At 43.1% G+C, this 18,148-nt stretch overlaps 1 protein-coding gene across 1 annotated transcript in view; it reads right to left on the bottom strand.

Moving 5' to 3' along the window:
- CIMAP3 (ciliary microtubule associated protein 3) overlaps positions 1 to 17,328 on the bottom strand; it is a 72,187-nt gene extending 54,859 nt beyond the window's left edge. Inside the window, exons 1-2 of the mRNA XM_069945380.1 lie at positions 17,305 to 17,328; positions 16,999 to 17,141 (exon numbers count right to left, since the gene is read on the bottom strand). Coding sequence (XP_069801481.1) covers positions 16,999 to 17,141; positions 17,305 to 17,320 — 159 coding nt within the window. The 5' untranslated portion in view covers positions 17,321 to 17,328. The remainder of the gene's footprint in view (positions 1 to 16,998; positions 17,142 to 17,304) is intronic.
- Between the last annotated feature and the right edge of the window lie 820 nt (positions 17,329 to 18,148).

Genomic DNA, 18,148 nt, shown 5'->3' with positions numbered 1-18,148 from the left:
GTGACATACAAGAGGGCAAAAAATTTGAAAGACATGCTGGTGCGCAGTTACCATAGAGGCACAACAGTACAAAATGCATTTGGATCGAAGGGCCCGAAGTGGGGGTGTTACCCTTGTGGGACGTGCGTAGCGTGTTCCAATATGGAGAGAGCGACAGAATTTGTCTCCAGTGACGGGAAGAAGAAATTTAAGATAACACAGCATATCACCTGCAACACTGAAGGGGTGGTGTATTACGCGACATGTCCGTGCAACCTGATTTATGTGGGTTTGACCTCACGAAAATTAAAATTGAGAGTACGAGAACATGTACTGGATATTCGCCGGGGGATGGAGGCGGAAGATGAGTCCACACTGAAAGCGATCCCGAGACATTTTAGAACGTGTCATAATGGCAACGGAAAATTGCTGAGAATAAGAGGGATTGACAGAGTATACATCGGAAACAGAGGAGGAGACTGGAAGAAGACCTTGGCTCAGTTGGAAGCAAAATGGATTATGAGAATAGATTGCGTAAGTCCTAAGGGATTGAATGAATTGCTCAGTTTTGCCCCATTTTTGTAGTTATGTGTATAAGTTTATAGCCCTAGTAGGGAATAGCGGTAGCATTTTCTCGGGGGTCCTTGCATTATGATTAGTGTATATGTTATATACTAATTTTTAATTTTTATTATTTTAGATAATAAAGGAGGAGAAGACCTTGAGGAAGAATGAAGTCGTACCATAGGAGCTATTTTTGAGAAATATATTTAAGGGTCTTACAGTTTTAAAATATGTCATTGGGGGTATTGGTATTAGGTGTAACACATGTCACTGTTCCTTGATCGGTGGGGACATTGTATTAATTGATGTCTATATTAATATTTGGGATGTAATAGTTTTATTTATGTGCACTTGAACACAATTCTAAATATAATATGTCTTTTACATACACTTGTTTTCATTTATATTTTACAGATTTATAGTATTATAGCACTGGTATTATCACACTGGCACTTTTCACTTGGCACTTTATATTATATTTATATTTTATAAAACAATAAAATAATAATTTTTTATTATGCACTTTATGGACATTTAGTATATAAGAGTTTTAAATAGACACATGTACATTATGTATGAGTTGTATGCACTGTTGCTATTAACCATTATAAATATATATATGTTTAGATTTTATATATGTTCACTTTAGTATATATTTGCACTTTATATTACACATTAGCCTTTTGCACTGATATATAGGTTCATGATTACACTCGTAACTATGATGTAACAACCTTTTTGTTTGTATGTACTTTTACCCCATGTATTCATTGGCTTTAAAAAAATTTTATGCTATTGTCACTATTGCATTATGCCCTGGTTATCATGTACTGTGGTTACTGTGGTTACCATATTGGACGCTTCTGGGACACATAGAAAGAGATATGGAAGACGCCAAACCTCCGCTGTAAACAGGCTTGCTGTCATGGCAACGCGACCAGTTACGTCAGCGCGCCCCGCACACGTGGGTGCGCGTCTGACGTTGGGACGCCGCGCTATGACAGGTGATCATGTGACCGGCGGAGGAGGCGTCTATATCCTGATAATCCTTGGTCTGAGTATATAAGGGGCAGGACAGCAGGGACTAGTACTCCTCTGTGATCAAGCGGAACGCGAAACGTGCGTTAGAGGTGGTAGCACGCAGCTTACATCAGGTACTGTTTTTGGTCTTTGGGATTGAACTTTATTTGTGACCCAGAACTGTCTATTTATTAGCGAACTTTGGTTCATCCGGGACTAGTGCAATAGCAGGTATCTAGTTTAGTTTGTCTAGATACACTCCAGCCGATATCCATCCGTTAGGATTTAGAGGGATTCATCTACCATTTCCAGTGGTAGATAAGACTTATTCCCTTTCCATAGATTTATTATTCTGTCTTATTATTCTTGTATATTTGTACAGTACCTCTTGTTCACATAATTTTACTCCATTTGTTTGTGATTTTATATGTGATTTAAATAAAGTGATTAATATTTTGCCATTGAAGTGGTGGTCTTGTGTATAGGATTTTGTGTTGGGACCTGGGCCAGGTCCGGTGGTCTTTGTAGGAGTTACTCTGTGAAGAGAAGAGATGGATATTTCACCTCTCCAGCCCAAACCCCAATGGTCTCAATGAGGGATTCTCATACGCTGCTTTCTTGTAAACCTTTTTATTTTGTCGGTGTTGTGAATATTGAGTATTTACTTTAAGTGACCGTGAGACTTCTTTTCCTTTGGTTCTGGTTTTAAAGGCGATAGCCAAATGTCCATTATAATAATTGGACTAATATGGGGTTGGATGATCGAAGTTGTGTCAACGCATATTTTTAAAGGATCTTGCCACATTTGGTTAAAGATATATGGCTATAATAAACATAATCTGGTCTCGAATGTGGGCACATTTTGTGTGCTAAAACGTCCCAGTTGGCAAATAACACGTATTTTTCATCTTTTATATACTTACCTATTCACCCTGCCCTCTGGTTGTCCAAGGTCCAGGATGAAGCTACAATCATCAAGAGATATTCTTTTGTTAATTTATATGACATTGAGATATTTCTTTGTTCAGTTATATTACATTGAGTGTACCTTTCCCTCCCCAAAAGTGTATTGATACAGGAGAGGATTGTATGTGTATTGGTCTTCCAGACACTTTACATTTATATTTACTTTCCATCATATCTATAGCTCATGACTATCCAGCATTTTTACTGAACATAATGAAATCTACCTGTTCGAGGGTGGTCAGGTTATATGTAGTAGCAAATTATGTATTAGCTAATTAAGTTAGGGCACTGTTTAGGTTAGTTATTAGTATTATATGTAATCTATCATTTATTTTCTCACCTTTGGGTACTCTCATAATAGGCTATAGTTTATGGACCAACTACTTGTAAACCTATGCAGACTCGCTGATTATTACATCTAATATCAAATCTAAATTTTGGTATGGTCCATTCGTAAGTAACCTTGCGGTAACATTATATTTATATATTAGGACCACTCAACATTTCATTCATATAGTTTTTCTAAGTCTGAACCCATGCGCAAGTAGGTACATTAGTATGCCAGTACGCTAGCACGAGCTTTGAATTTATAAGTGCGCGCACCTGCGCCAGCAATGACATCAGCGCATGGTCGCATTTTGTCGTACTGAAGATTATTCAGTCCACGCGCATGCGCGAATGCGGCTCGAGGCACATACGTCATGGTGACCGCGACGACTGGGCACAGTTGTGACTAACGATCACCGAACCTCATTGGCGCATAGTTTTCTTGATCTCTGTAGGCTAGCTGATTAGATGCCAGTGATTGGCAGGCTCTATGACGTTTTACATCACATGTGATTTGGTCATCGTGATGTGTCATCAGGTGAATGGTCCTTCTGTTTTATTTACAGGTGTACAGCATTTTTTGTACTATCATTGGCTGTCATAGCTTACCTGCCCCTTATGATATCACTAACAGAGCATATAAAAAGCCAAACCACACCTGGGGTCACCGCCATTTGCCTTACACCTGAAGAAGGGGTGAAACTAGTTGTGGTGGCGGTGTGTTGGTTTATTATTGGCTATATCCACAGTCCTAATTTACCTAGTAGTCTGCAGCTACGAAGGATTATCAGTGGCTGGTGGACATTAGTTATTCAGTATCAGAGGATTGTGGAATAGTCTTTTTAACAAGTTCACGGTTCTCCACTATTCATTTTATTATATAAAGTATACGTGTATATTAAAAGTTATGTTTTATATATAGTTTCTCAGGGGTAATTCAGGGCCTTTTGGGCTATTGGCCCTATGTGCCAGTGTGTATTTGTTTAAATTAGCCCTGGACCCCTGAGTTTTTAGGCACTTTTCTGTTTAACCCATTGCTGCATTTGGATGTACCGGCATCTGCAAATCTGCACACAGGACCACCCCGGATCACACCGCACTCTCAGTGATAGCCAGGCACCAGCTGCAACTGCTGAGATCCGGGCCGAGCCCGGATCTTGGCAGTTAACCCTATAGGTGCAGCGATCAGTGCAATCGCAGCACCTATACTGCTGCAAGAAGGGAGAATTCTCCCTTCCTGCAGCCCCGATGGAGCTATGACGTCAGGGGGATTCTGGTCAGCTTTGTCTATTATAGGCATATTGCACTGCAGTACAGATCAGCACTGCAATGCAATATGCCTGTAATCAGGCAATTTTACAGTAAAGTCCCCAAGTGTAAAAAAAAAAAAAAACACACACACAAAAAATATATTTATAATGAAATAAAATTTACATATAAACCCCATAGCCCCCAATACAATAATAAATGTAAAAAAAAAAAGGTACACATATTTAGTATCGTCGAGTGCGTAATGACGCTGGCAATAAAATATTACATGAACCCCTTAGTGACCGCAATACTTATTTCCACGGTGGTCACTAATGGGCTTTATTCCAATATGTACGCCTTTTAACTTTTAGCTGATCGCTCCCTGAAACTACCTGGAGTGGAGGATCCCCTGCTCCGGGTAGTTTAACTCATTAAATGGCGCTGTCATATCATGACAGTGGCATGTAATTGGTTCCGGTGGCTGCCGCGCCTATACTTACATGATTGGAGATCCCGCGGCTCCGTCCAGTCCCTCAGTGGTCTCCATGGTAATCCCAGGGGCCTAATGAGGACCCTTGGGATTACTATGGAGATGCCATCATCCTGACAGGCATGGCTATGCAGATTACCAGTCATTATGATGCATAATACAATACACTACACTACAGTAGTAGTGCAATGTATTGTATCAGTGATCAAAGATCACTTTACAGTATTACACTAGTGTACAGTAATGTACACTAGTGTAAAAGTAAAAAAAAGTACACCAATACACAAAACATCCCCCTCAGCCCCCCAAATAATAAAAATGCATTATATTCCCTATACACTACAAATAGAGATGAGCGAACCTCGAGCATGCTCGAGTCTATCCGAACCCGAGCATTGGGCGTAGCGGGGGCTGCTGAACTTGGATAAAGCCCTAATGCTATGTGGAAAACATATCCATGTATTAATGTTTTCCAGACAGCTAAAAGCTTTATCCAACTTCAGCAGCCCCCGCTATGCCGAATGCTCGGGTTCGGATAGACTCGAGCATGCTCAAGGTTCGCTCATCTCTAACTACAAACCATTACATGAAACACATCAAAAACACAAAACTTATAGATATTTGGTATCGCCACGTCCATAACAACCCAATCTATAAAACTAAATCATTAAATATATTGCACGACACACGCTGTAATTTTAGAATAGCTGTATTTTATCAATCCATTTTAGAAAATACATCATATAAGAGATCAAAAAGTCATATACAGTGGTACCTTGGTTTAAGAGTAATTTGGTTTAAGAGCGTTTTGGTTTAAGAGCTCAAAGTTTTTCAAAATTGTGACTTGTTTTAAGAGCATTGCTTTGATTTAAGAGCTCCCTGTACTGGGTGGGAGGGGGAGTAGAGGAGGGGCATGTTCTCTATAGCGGGGTCTACAGCCCTGTACTCTGACCCAGGAAGTTTCCCTCACCTTCCAAATCATAGCAGATCCACTTCAGGCTGGGGCTCACATCAGGGGACAGGACTGTGGAGGTAATCTCTTTACAGCTGTAACCCCTCTCTCCCCAGACAGAGAGTGCTGCTATATTTTGCTCACCCTATACCCTGCTCATTCCTTCATACTCCCTGCAGTCACTGTCAGTCCGTGTGTTTCCCATCCTCTCCATTACTGTATAGTAAGTTATAATATCACATATTCTGCTGTTTCTGAATGTTTGTTTCATTTGTTTTCCATGTTATTCAGAATAATAAATCATTATTTTTGGGGTGTGGAACCAATTGTCTGAATTTCTATGATTTGTTATGGGAAAATTTACTTGGTGTAAGAATGGATTTGGATTACAAGCGCCGTCCCGGAACAAATTATGCACCACTGTGTATATAAAACTTGGTATCAATAGAAACTACACATCTTCCCGCAAAAAAATAGCCCACAACCAGCTCTGTCGCGCAAAAGATAAGAATGCTATGGATCTTGCAATGTGGGAAGAGCATGGGGCAATGATTTGATTGTGGACCACCCGGTGGTCTTGGACCACCCGGTGTGGTCCTGGTACAAGCGATCAGCGGTATATACTATATACCACTGATCACTTGTTCCAAATGCTGCCGGCGCTTTGTATCCACAGGGGATAAAAAGTCAGGTGCCCCAGATTACCTGTAACCACCCCGGATTACCTTTAACCACCCCAGATTACCTTTAACCACCCTGGATTACCTGTAACCACCTCAGATTATCTGTAACCATCTCTGATTACCTGTAACCACCCTGAATCACCTGTAACCACCCCCGACTATCTGTAACCACCCCGGATTACCCGTAACCACCCCGGATTACCTGTAACCACCCAGGATCACCTGTTACCACCCCCGACTACCTGTAACCACCCCGGATTACCCGTAACCACCCCAGATTACCTGTAATCACTCCAGATTACTCATAACCACACAAGTTTACACGTAACTATCTCAGATTAACCGTAACCACCCCAGATTGCCACAGACTGCCCATAACCCCCTCTATTGTCTATCACTACCCCAGAGAGCCAGTAACCACCCTAGATTGCCAGTAAACACCCCCATATTGGCCGTAACTACCCCAGATAGCCAGAAACTCCCCCAGATTGCCCATAACCACCCCCAGATAGCAAGTAAACACCTCCAGATTGCCTGTTATCACCCCTGATTACCCATAACCACCCCAGACTGCCACAGACTGGCCGTTACCACCCTAGATTGCCACAGACTGGCCGTAACCACCCTAGATTGCCACAGACTGCCCGCAACCATTCCAGATTTCCTGTCACCACCCCAGATTGCCGTAACCACCCCAGATAGCCAGTAAACACCTCCAGATTACCTGTAATATCATATCATATAATAATCATAATCTTAGTAACTGCGCTATTCTAATATGCAATACTAGCTGCGGTTTTGCTCCAGCAAAATGACACTCCTTCCCTTCTGAGCTCTGCTGTGTGCCCATACAGTATTTTATGCCCACATATGGGGTAACATTGTAATCAGAAGAACCTGCGCTACAAATTGTGGGATGCCTTTTTTCTGTTTTTCCTTGTGCAATTGAGATATTTCAAACTAAACAAACATATTATTGGAAAAATTCTATTTTTTCATTCTTACTGTCTAATTTTGAATACTTTCCTCCAATACCTGTGGGGTCAAAATGCTCACCACACCCCAAGAGGTATTCTTTGAGGGGTGTAATTTCCAAAATGGCGTGACTTTCGGGGGGGGGGGGGGGGGTTCTATTCTGCTGACACTACAGGAGCGCTGCAAATGCACCTGGCGCTCAGAAACTTCTTCGGCAAAATCTGAACTTCGGCGCATCTTCCCTTCTGAGCCCTGCTGTATGCCCATACAGTGGTTTATGCCCACATATGGGGTACCTTGTAATCAGAAGAACCTGCATTACAAATTATGGGATGCTTTTACTTTCCTTTTCCTTGTGAAATTGAGAGGTTTCTAACTAAACAAACATATTATTGGAAAAAAATTTTTTTTTCATTCTTACTGTCTAATTTTGAATACTTTCCTCTCATACCTGTGGGGTCAAAATGCTCACCACACCCCAAGATGAATTCTTTGAGGGGTTTACTTTCCAAAATGGGGTGACTTTTGTGGGGGTTCTATTCTGCTGACACTACAGGGACACTGCAAACGCACCTGGCGCTCAGAAACTTCTGCAGCAAAATCTGAACTGGAAATACTAATTGGCGCATCTTCCCTTCTGAGCCCGGCTGTATACCCATACAGTGGTTTATGCCCACATATGGGGTACCAGTGTACTCAGTAGAACTTGCGTTACAAATTATGTGGTGCATTTTTTTTCTCATGTTGCTTGTCAAAATGAGAAAATGTATTGTAAACAAATATATTATTGGAAAATTTATTATTATTAATTAATATTATTATTGGAATATTTTCCATTTTTTTACGGCCTAATGGTGAATACTTTCCTCAAGCCCATGTAGGGTCAAAATGCTCAGTTTACCCCTAGATTAATTCTTTAAGGTGTGTAGTTTCCAAAATGGGGTCAATTACGGGGATTTCCAGGATACAAGCCTCCTAAATCCATTTAAAAAAAGAACTGGTGGGCCTGATGGCCCAATGGCCAAATTCTACAAACTAATAGGTAGTGATCTAGCCCCATTGCTGTTGTCGGCTTTTAACACTGTCTCCCCATCCTCCCCCTTTCTCTACCGATCCACCTTGGCACATGTCGCGGTCCTCCCTAAACCGGACAAGGACCCCCAGGTCTGCCCTAGCTACAGGCCCATTTCTCTTTTAAACGTAGACTTCAAGGTCTTTGCTAAACTAGTAGCTAATAGGTTGGGTCCTCATCTCCCAAACCTAATCCATCCGGACCAGGTGGGCTTTGTCCTGGGGCGGGAGGCCCGCAACAATACACTGAAAACTTTAGACATCATGCACTACGCCCAGACGAACAATGTCCAGCTTATGATCCTATCGTTAGACGCTGAAAAACCATTTGATAGAATATCCTGTCCCTCTCTCATAAGCACCCTCCAACACATAGGCCTAGGCCCCACACTCACTTCCAAAATCCTTTCCTATACCACAATCCCACTGCTCGTCTAAATATCAACGGCTCCCTGTCGGCCCCATTCTCTATATACAATTGGACGAGACAGGGAAGTCTGTGATCCCCCTATGTGCTTATCATGGAGCACCTTCTGGCCTCTATCTGACGTAACCCTGGGCATCAAGATCGGACACAGTGAATATAAATGCTCTGCCTTTGCAGACGACCTTTTGGTTTATATCACTAATCCGCACACGTCCCTACCGCCTTTGATGCAGGAACTGCCAGCCTTCGGCACGTGGTCAAACTTTAAAATAAATGCAACTAAATCAAAGGCCCTTAATGTCTCCTTGCCTTCACATACCACTTTAAAACACAGTTTCCCCTTTTCATGGCCATCAGCGGGCATTGAATACTTAGGTGTACACATCCCACCGGACCTCTCGTCATTATTCAGTTACAACTTCCAAACCTTACTTTCCCATTTCAAGGCTCAATTAACTCTATGAAACCGTGCTGTTAGTTATGCTAGTGCAAAAAGTTGTAGAATTGGAGGAAGAGGAGGAGCTGAGGTGAAGCTCTCCTGCCCACCTAGCACGCTGGAGTAATGAACGCTGAGGCTGTCCACTGAGTCCCCCCCTCGATTACTAGTCTGCCCCGCTGTGTATGGATAAAGTGCGGGAGGTGTTGTGGAGAGGCTGTGTTTCTTGGCGGTCGCAGAGGGGAAGCTCGAGTGAGAGACGGGAGCCCTTACTGCAAGCCGGGAGGAGACAGAGCTGATCCGGAAGCAATACCCCACTGGTGACGTCAGAGCCGAACGCCGAAGCAGACGCTCGGGAAAGGCCGGGTGAGAGCCGAGCTGACCGGGCAGAAGCGGAAGCCGAATCGCAGGCAGCACGGGAGGCCGGGTGAGAGGCGGATCCCGAGCAAGGGAATACGAGGCCGCGGCGGTTGTGCTGGCCTGCCATAGCCACGCCAGTCCGCCTAAAGCAAGGAGGATAACCCCAATAGCCGAAGTGACTGGTTGGAGGAAGGGGTTTTGCCTAGCTACATGGAGGACAGAGTGGTTTGAGCTTTAAGCCACGGAAAGCATCGGATGGTGAGATCAGCCCTTTTTGTTTTCTCTGACCTATACTGTGTGTAAAACAGTGGGGGTCTAGTGGAGGGGCTTCATTGTACATAATCAGCGGAGCAGAATTGACTTATTCAACCACTGTGTGACTGCTAACTGACGGGAGTACGGAGTGACCACACAGGGATAAGTACTGAGTAAAAATAAATGGTGTGTTGGAGTAACTTGCACAAGGTGCAGAGAGATAATGCTGCATTGAACTTTACAAGAACTGGGTAAAGAGATATTTAAAGACACTTAACTGGCGTATAGAGTTGGGGCGTATACAAACTAGCCCAAGCGCTATTAAGGGGGAAATACGGAGAGATCCACTGAAGTGACTAAATAGTTTAAAAAAAAAAAAAAAAAAAAAAAGCCGGTCTTGGTGGAAAGTTGGAAGTTCTCTGTTTATGTTTCCTTAATTTGCAATGCAATTTTGTGATAAGATTTTGCGGGGCTGTGTAATTGTATGTATGCAGTGATCTTCCCACCCTGTATGTGAGCCTATCTGTACTTGTGGGTAAAGAGGGGAATAACCTGTGGAGAACTGTTGGAGGAGGGGTGGAAACTCTGTGGGTTGAAGGGTACAATGATGAGAACAAAAAAGAATCAGCAGAGTCCCACTAAAGAAGGAAGGGAGACAAAACAGGGGGGAAAGATGGAAAAATATTTATTTATCCCCGTCGCAAGTAACGAACAAAGCTAAATTAGTGAACAGGGGGTTGGGGGATTCTTTGCTGGAGGAAACAGTAAATGGAGCTCAGAGTAAATTGGAAAAAGCTGAAGGCAGTGAAACCTTGGAGAAAATATTGGACGCAGTGAACAAATGTAATGTGTCTTTAGAGGTACTAACAGGACAGATCTGGACCATCCAATCAGAAATTTACCTGATTAGAGGAGATATGGGGAAAATAAAAGAAAGATGTGATGAGGTAGAAAATAGAGTCAGTACAGTGGAAGATGAGGTGCAGAAAATGAAAAAAATCATCGAGAGTCTGGAGAATAGCAGTAAAGAGATGAAGGAAAAAACCATAGACTTGGAAAATAGGTCGCGCAGGAACAATGTGAAAATAATTGGTATGCCAGAAAAGGAAGAAAGGGAAAACCCAACCGCATTTATATATGAATGGTTAAAAAAAAGGTTTGGGGAATATCTCTCCCCAGGGTTTGAAGTAGAGAGGGCACATATGATACCAGGGAAGAGGATAACAGCAGGTGACTATCCCAGGCCTATAATAGCGAAGATCTTGTCAGCTAGAGACAGAGATACCATTATGCAAAGGGCACGGAAGGAAGGGGATATGATGCATAATGGACAGAGGATCTCTATATATCCAGATTTTGCGGCCCAAACTGGGCGGGACAGAATGAGTTATAATAATGTAAAAAAACGTCTGAGAGCTGCCGACCTAAAGTACTCGTTACTGTTTCCAGCAAAGTTACGTGTGGTTGCAAATGGGAAAGTGTGGTTTTTTGGTACACCAGAGGAAACGGGGAAGTGGTTGGATAGCCAAGGCTGGTGAATGTTAAGAGTAAATTAAATGACGAGCGTTCTGGGTGGGGAAAACTCACGTGTAGGAACCTGCCTTTCTATGGAGGGATAGGTTGTAGGGGGAGGGGGGGGGAGGAAGGGGGGTGGGGTGGAGGGGGGGTCGGGGGAGGGTGGCGGCGGTGAGGGGTGGGGGGGGAGGTAAGGGGGAGGTCCCTGGGTGGAATAGGGTGTAAAAAGCTGAACTTTCTTTTCCCATTTAGGAGTTGCTATTTCTCTACTCTCTTCTCTGTTTCTTCTGTTGGATTTAGGCCAAGGGGGAGGGAAGGATACCTGATAAGTGAGGGATGAGTACGAAAATAGTGGTCTGGAATGTAAGGGGTTTAAAAGATAGGTTAAAAAGACACGCAGTATTTGGGGTGATTAAAAATTATTTGCCGGGGATTATATGTTTGATGGAAACGCACTTTACAAAGTCCACGGTTATTTTGCTAAATAGGCCCTGGTGGTCTTCTCAATATCAACTCTATGAAACCGTAAGGAATTCTCGTGGTTCGGTAGAATTAATATTCTCAAGATGACAAAATTATTGTACCTCCTACAACCGATGACCATTCATATCCCCTCGTTCTACTGGTATTCACTACAGCATCAGTTTGGGCTTTTTGTGTGGACAACGGGGAGACCGCAAATCAATCGAAAAATCCTTTCTCGTACCAAAGACACAGGCGGAGTAGGTCTACCTAACTGCCATCTCTACTATTTGGCCACCATGCACGCCCGTCTTTTGGACTTACTTCATTGCCGAGATTCCAAATTATGGGTGCGCATAGCGCACAGTATCTATCCTCATTCACTTGCAGCCCTTCCCTGGTCTCAACCCCTGTCCCCCTTTGCACTCTTCTTCCTCTCTTTTACTATGGCCCATCTGATCTCGGCCCTCCGCCCTTCCTCCACTAAAAAGTCCTTGGTAGACCCTAAGGGCCCACTATTGTCAGTCACTGACCACTCAGCCTTCCTACCTGGCCACCCCAAACTCTTACCTCTTCGATTCTTCACAATTCTTACCCCGAGTGGCCTCTTACCCCTCACCTCTATCATCCTAGACCTGACCCTCCAAGGCCGCAATTTCCATGCATATTCCCAGCTCCTTCACTTTTACACTTCCATTAAAAATTACCATAACTTGCACCGGCCTCTCTCAGACTTTGAGCGCCTGTGCCCCCCTCCTCCTTCCCCCCCGCATGCCATTTCCTTGCTTTACTGATTGCTGTTGTCTGCTGAGCCTCCATACTGCTCAGCCTGGCAACACAAGTTGAATAAACAATTCTCTGAACCTTAGTGGTCAAAATGCTTCACACTGTCACATAAAGCGGTGATCGCGAACAGGGCTCAGGAGACTAACTACAAAATCATCTCCCGATGGTATAGGGTCCCAGAACAGCTTCACAAATGGTACTATGACGCATATATGGTGGTCTTGCCCCTCCATCAGATACTTTTGGTCTACGACCTCACCGTCATCCAATCAATAACTGGGGTCATTATTGTGGACTCACCCTAGGCCATCCTGCTCTACATGTTCGATATGTCTGCCACTAAATTCAAGAAACCTCTAACCCGTCACCTGCTAAAGGCGGCTAAAACAGTCATCCCGCGTAGGTGGAAGTCCCCCGATCCTCCTACCATGTCGGAATGGCTGGCCGAAGTCTACCTCACCCAGCGTGTGGAAGACTTAATTGCCTTAACACCCAAAAACACTGATCACTGGTTCTATTGGTCAGAGTTTCTAAATTCTGACACTTACTGCAACCTCTCCGATGGACCCCCCCCCCCTGCGGTGGGATAGGGGCTCACCCCCCTTATTTCCCCGCCACATTCTTCCCTTCTCTGTTTCCGCTTCCTTCTCTTTTCCTAAACTCTATCCACATATTCTAACTACGGTTTACCTCCTACATTTACCTGCCATACAGGGCCTATCGAGGCCTTTGTCTAGAACACCACTACACCAGAAAGTCTCTAATGCTTTCTGACCTTACTTAGAATGACCTGGATATGGTCAGCGTCTCACTGTTTCATGGTTATCAGTTACTGTTTATGATGACCCCTTGTATACTTGCTCCAACATTATCTTATGTGATACTGATGTTATTACATCACCGTTTATGATGTCCCTTTAGTACTTGTATGGCGCTGTCCATCCCTTGCTTCCATACTTTGCCTTATTGTCATTTTACTGTAATACTTTGCTTTTGAAATGAATAAAAACTTTAAATAAAAAAAAGAACTGGTCCCTAAAAAAAAATCAGTTTTGGAAATTTGCTGATACATTTCTAAACCCCATAACACCCGAAAAAAGTAAAATATGTTTACGAAATGAAATCAGAATAAAGAGGACATATTAATAATGTGACTTAGTAACTAATTTATGTGATATGGCTTTCTGGTTTTAGAAGCAGAGAATTTCAAAGTTTGTAAAGTGCAAATTATTCAAATTTTCATGATATTTTGATGTTTTTCCACAAAAAACACACATTTTGCCAATATCATAAAGTACCATATGTTATAAAAAAAACAGTCACAGAATCGCTTGCATACTTTAAAGCATCACTGAGCAATAAGCACATAAACTAAGACAAGTCAGATTTTGAAAAATTAGCCTGGTCATTAACCCCTAGACGACCCTGGACGTAGGGTTACGTCATGGAAGTCTGTCCCCAGACGACCCATGACGTAACCTTACGTCCTGGGTGTTTCTCCCGCTATGCACATAGCAGGTGGGGGCCGGCTGCAAACAGCAGCCGGGACCTCACCGGTAATGACACGCTGCAGCGATCGCGCTGCCGCGTGTCATTAACCCCTTAAACGTCGCGACCGTTTAAGTGTAAGTGACAGGGGGAGTCCCCTGTCACTTACCGATCGGGACCCCCGCAGTGTGACTGCGGGGGTCCTGATCGTTGAAACGGACTGCCGGAGGTCTCTTACCTGCCTCCGTGCGGTCTGATCGGCGATCTGCTACACTGAGCCTGCACAGTCAGGCTCAATGAGCAGATCGCCGATAACACTGATCAATGCTATGCCTATGGCATAGCAATCATCAGTGTAGAAATCAAAGTACTGTATGTAAAAGTCCCCCAAAGGGACTTCAAATGTGTAAAAAAAAAAAGTTCAAAACACTATTACACTACCCCAAAACCCCTCCCCCAATAAAAGTCTAAATCACCCCCCTTTCCCATTATATAAATAAAACATATAAAAATAAATAAATAGATAAACATATAATATACCGTAGTGTGCGTAATTGTCCGATCTATTAAAATATAACAAGCGTCATTGTGATCGGTAAACGGCGTACACGAAAAGAGGGAAAAAAGTGCGCAGATTACCGATTTTATGTTACATTATATATTAAAAAAAATCAATAAAAAGTGATCAAAACGTCCGATCTTCACAAATATGGTATTAATAAAAACTAGAGATCATGGCGGAAAAAAATGACACCCCATACAGCCCCGTAGGTGAAAAAATAAAACCGTTATAAGCGTCACAATAGGCCCATTTTATTAATATTTAATTGCCAAAAAAAAAGGATTTCATAAAAAAATACATATATAACATTAGAGAATCTGTGTAACCGGCATATGGTTGTGTTCGGACTGACCTATAGAGTAATAGTATCATGTCGCTTTTACCATATAGTGCATTACGTAGACACAGGAACCCCCCAAACGTTACCATATTGCATTCTTATTTACGATTTCACCTATTTATATCTTCATAAATAATATATTTGGAATTCCATCATACATGTTATGGTAAAATGAATGACGCCATTACACAGTACAACTATTCCTGTAAAAAACAAGCACTTACATGGCTTGTAGATAGAAATCTGAAAGTGCTAGAGCTCTTAGAAGGGGAGGAGGGGAAAACGAAAACACTAAGATCAAAATTTGCGCGGTCCACTGGGTCATTTTGGGCCTGGCCTCAAAGGGTTAAAGGGGTAGTGCGGCGGTAAGCAATTATTCACTAAATAACACACATTACAAAGTTATACAACTTTGTAATGTATGTTATGTTAGTAAATGGCCCCCTTCCCCGTGTTTCCCCCCCCCCACGCTAGACCCGGAAATGTAGTGCTCTATACTCACCTCATCCGTGTAGATCCCCGTCCGCCATCTTGTGACAATGATGTAATCTTCGGGCGGCTGGCCGAACCGCTCCGACCGTCCCTAGTGCGGGCCACTCTCTGCCTCGTCATCAGCTGCTCAGCCGCGATTGGCTAAGCACAGTTATGCTCAGCCAATCGCGGCTGAGCAGCTCATGACGCGGCAGAGGGCAGCTGGCATGAGGGACGGTCGGAGCGGTTCGGCCGCCCGCCTGAAGATTACATCATTGTCACAAGATGGCGGACGGGGATCGACACGGATAAGGTGAGTATAGAGGACTACACTTCTGGGCCTAGCGTGGCTGGGGGGGACACGGGGAAGGGGGCCATTTACTAACATAACATACATTACAAAGTTGTATAACTTTGTAATGTGTGTTATTTAGTGAATAATTGTTTAGCGACGCACTACCCCTTTAAGGCCCAAATATGCTCGGTCTTGAAGGGGTTAAGTATTTGTCATGAAGCTCCCAGCGCGCATGTCAAGCATATCCACAGGCCAACATTGTCCTTTATACTGATGTGTACGTAAACCAAAAATACTGTGCAGCATAGGGTGAAACCTCTGTGAGAAACCATTGAAATGGTCTCTTCTATGGGGTGGTCTTCACAAAGAAAACCGTGCATAATGTTCTACTCTGGATAAGGGAGGTTATCTCCACAAATAGGTGGTATTTTCTGTGTATGTGGAAATGTAGCATTAATGCATGCTATCTTTTTTAAACCTTTGGGGACCTATTCACATCATTTATGGGGCCCCATTTCCATATATATCAGGTAACTTTTAAGCGCTGACCGCAACGTGGCTATAGACTTTAATGCACCAGACATACAGTAGTCTACTATTTTGTGGGACACAGAATCATATGGGGAGATTTATCAAACATGGTGTAAAGTAGAATTGTCTTAGTTGCCCCTAGCAACCAATCAGATTCCACCTTTCATTTTCCAAAGAATCTGTGAGGAAGGAAAAGTGGAATCTGATTGATTGCAACTGAGACAATTCACCTTGACTCTGCAATCACATGGCAACTTTGGCCACAGATCGCTGTAATGCACTGAAGGGATAGTGTTGTGACCCACAAGTGGCCTCGACCTGACAATTGCTAGTCATTTACTTGTATTAATTGCCATGCAGCATAAACCCTTTGGTGCAACTCAGCAATCATTGACCACATGAACCTTTTATGGCCAAGGTTGCTGCATAGCTCTAGTCCATTGGTCTCCAAACTGCAGCCCTCCAGCTGTTGCAATACTACATTTCCCATCATGCCTGAACAGTTAAATCCAAAGCTTTAGCATGATGTGCTTTTGTAACAGCTGGAGGGCCTCAGTTTGGAGACACATGCTCTAGTCTAAGGGCCCGATTACACCAACAGATTATCTGACAATTTTTTTTGAGCCAAAGCCAGGAATGGACTATAAACAGAGAACAAGTAACAAACTTACTCAAAATTCCATTTACATATATGTATTATATGAATGCTATATTTTTTGCCAAAAATGCTGCTGAAAAAAAGCTGAAATATGCTATGTGTAAACCTGAAAGATGAAAATGACATTTCCCTACCTCCTCAGATCGGTAACATCCAGGTCCGCGGTTTGGAGCGCCTCTGATAGGGGCGAGATCATTACCTAGACGGTCTGGGGCACAGTGATAAGGGAAATGTTTCCTTTCCTGTGTACTGCCAAAGCAGACTCTCTTCAAGACTTCTGAAGTGTTAAAAAACAGAACACATAAAGGAGATAAGTACAAATATATAAAACAATCATTACAAAGGAAAATATTCTGTAAATGAAAGACCCACATTCCCTGAAATACTCAAAGCTATTCTAAAGAAGGTGACTTTCTTTAGATGTCTGCACTCAGTATTACCTGGTTTGTGCTCCATGATCTCTTTTGTGTATAGGTGTTTCTATGGTCACACAGGCTGTTTATGACTTTGTTCAGTGTTGGCTCCCCCTGCTGGTCACATACTATATCAAACAGCTTTGTCTACTGGCAGGAGCTGGCAGGCAAATTTTAGCCTGGGTGGCAAGCAAGCACTTAGTACTGGCCCATGAGTAGCGACCAATTATCATGGTATATTTACATGTACGTAATTCTCTCTGAATTTGTGCGAATGTGGCAGATTTTAGGAATTTATATTGATGAAATCAGCTCCATCAAATCCGCAATGGATTAAGTAAGTGGGAAAAGACTCTTAAAGGGGTTATTCAAGATTCCAAAAAAGCACAGCTACTTTCTTGCACAAAACAAAACAAAAAAAAACAACAACCCCTGTCCTGAAACAGGAGTGTAAGAAAGCAGCCATGTTTTTCTAAGCCTGGATGACCTCTTTAAAGAGAATCTGTGAGTCAGGGGCATAACTAGAAATGGCTGGGCCAATGGGGGCCCGATAATACCTGTAAACGAGCAGCGATCTGCTAGATCGTCGCTCGTTTACTGGGCCTATTCCAGGGCCTGATAATCGTTTAACAAGGGCTGCAAGGACATTGTTACCAATGTCCTTGCAGCCCTTGTTTAAACCACATACATTACCTATCCACGTTCCAGGGCTACTCCTGCAGTCCGCTGGAACGTGGATAGGTAATGTATATCGTCATTCGCTGGCCGTGCACCGCTATTACACGTAGTGGTGCGCGGTCGGCGCCCGACAAATATAGGTCCAAAGCTATATGAACGATCAGCCAATGTCTAAGGGTCGTTGTCATCGGCT

This window comes from Dendropsophus ebraccatus, chromosome 11 (genome assembly GCF_027789765.1).
Source record: "Dendropsophus ebraccatus isolate aDenEbr1 chromosome 11, aDenEbr1.pat, whole genome shotgun sequence".
Classification (NCBI taxonomy): Eukaryota; Metazoa; Chordata; class Amphibia; order Anura; family Hylidae; genus Dendropsophus; species Dendropsophus ebraccatus.
This window is presented reverse-complemented; position numbering and strand designations above follow the sequence as displayed.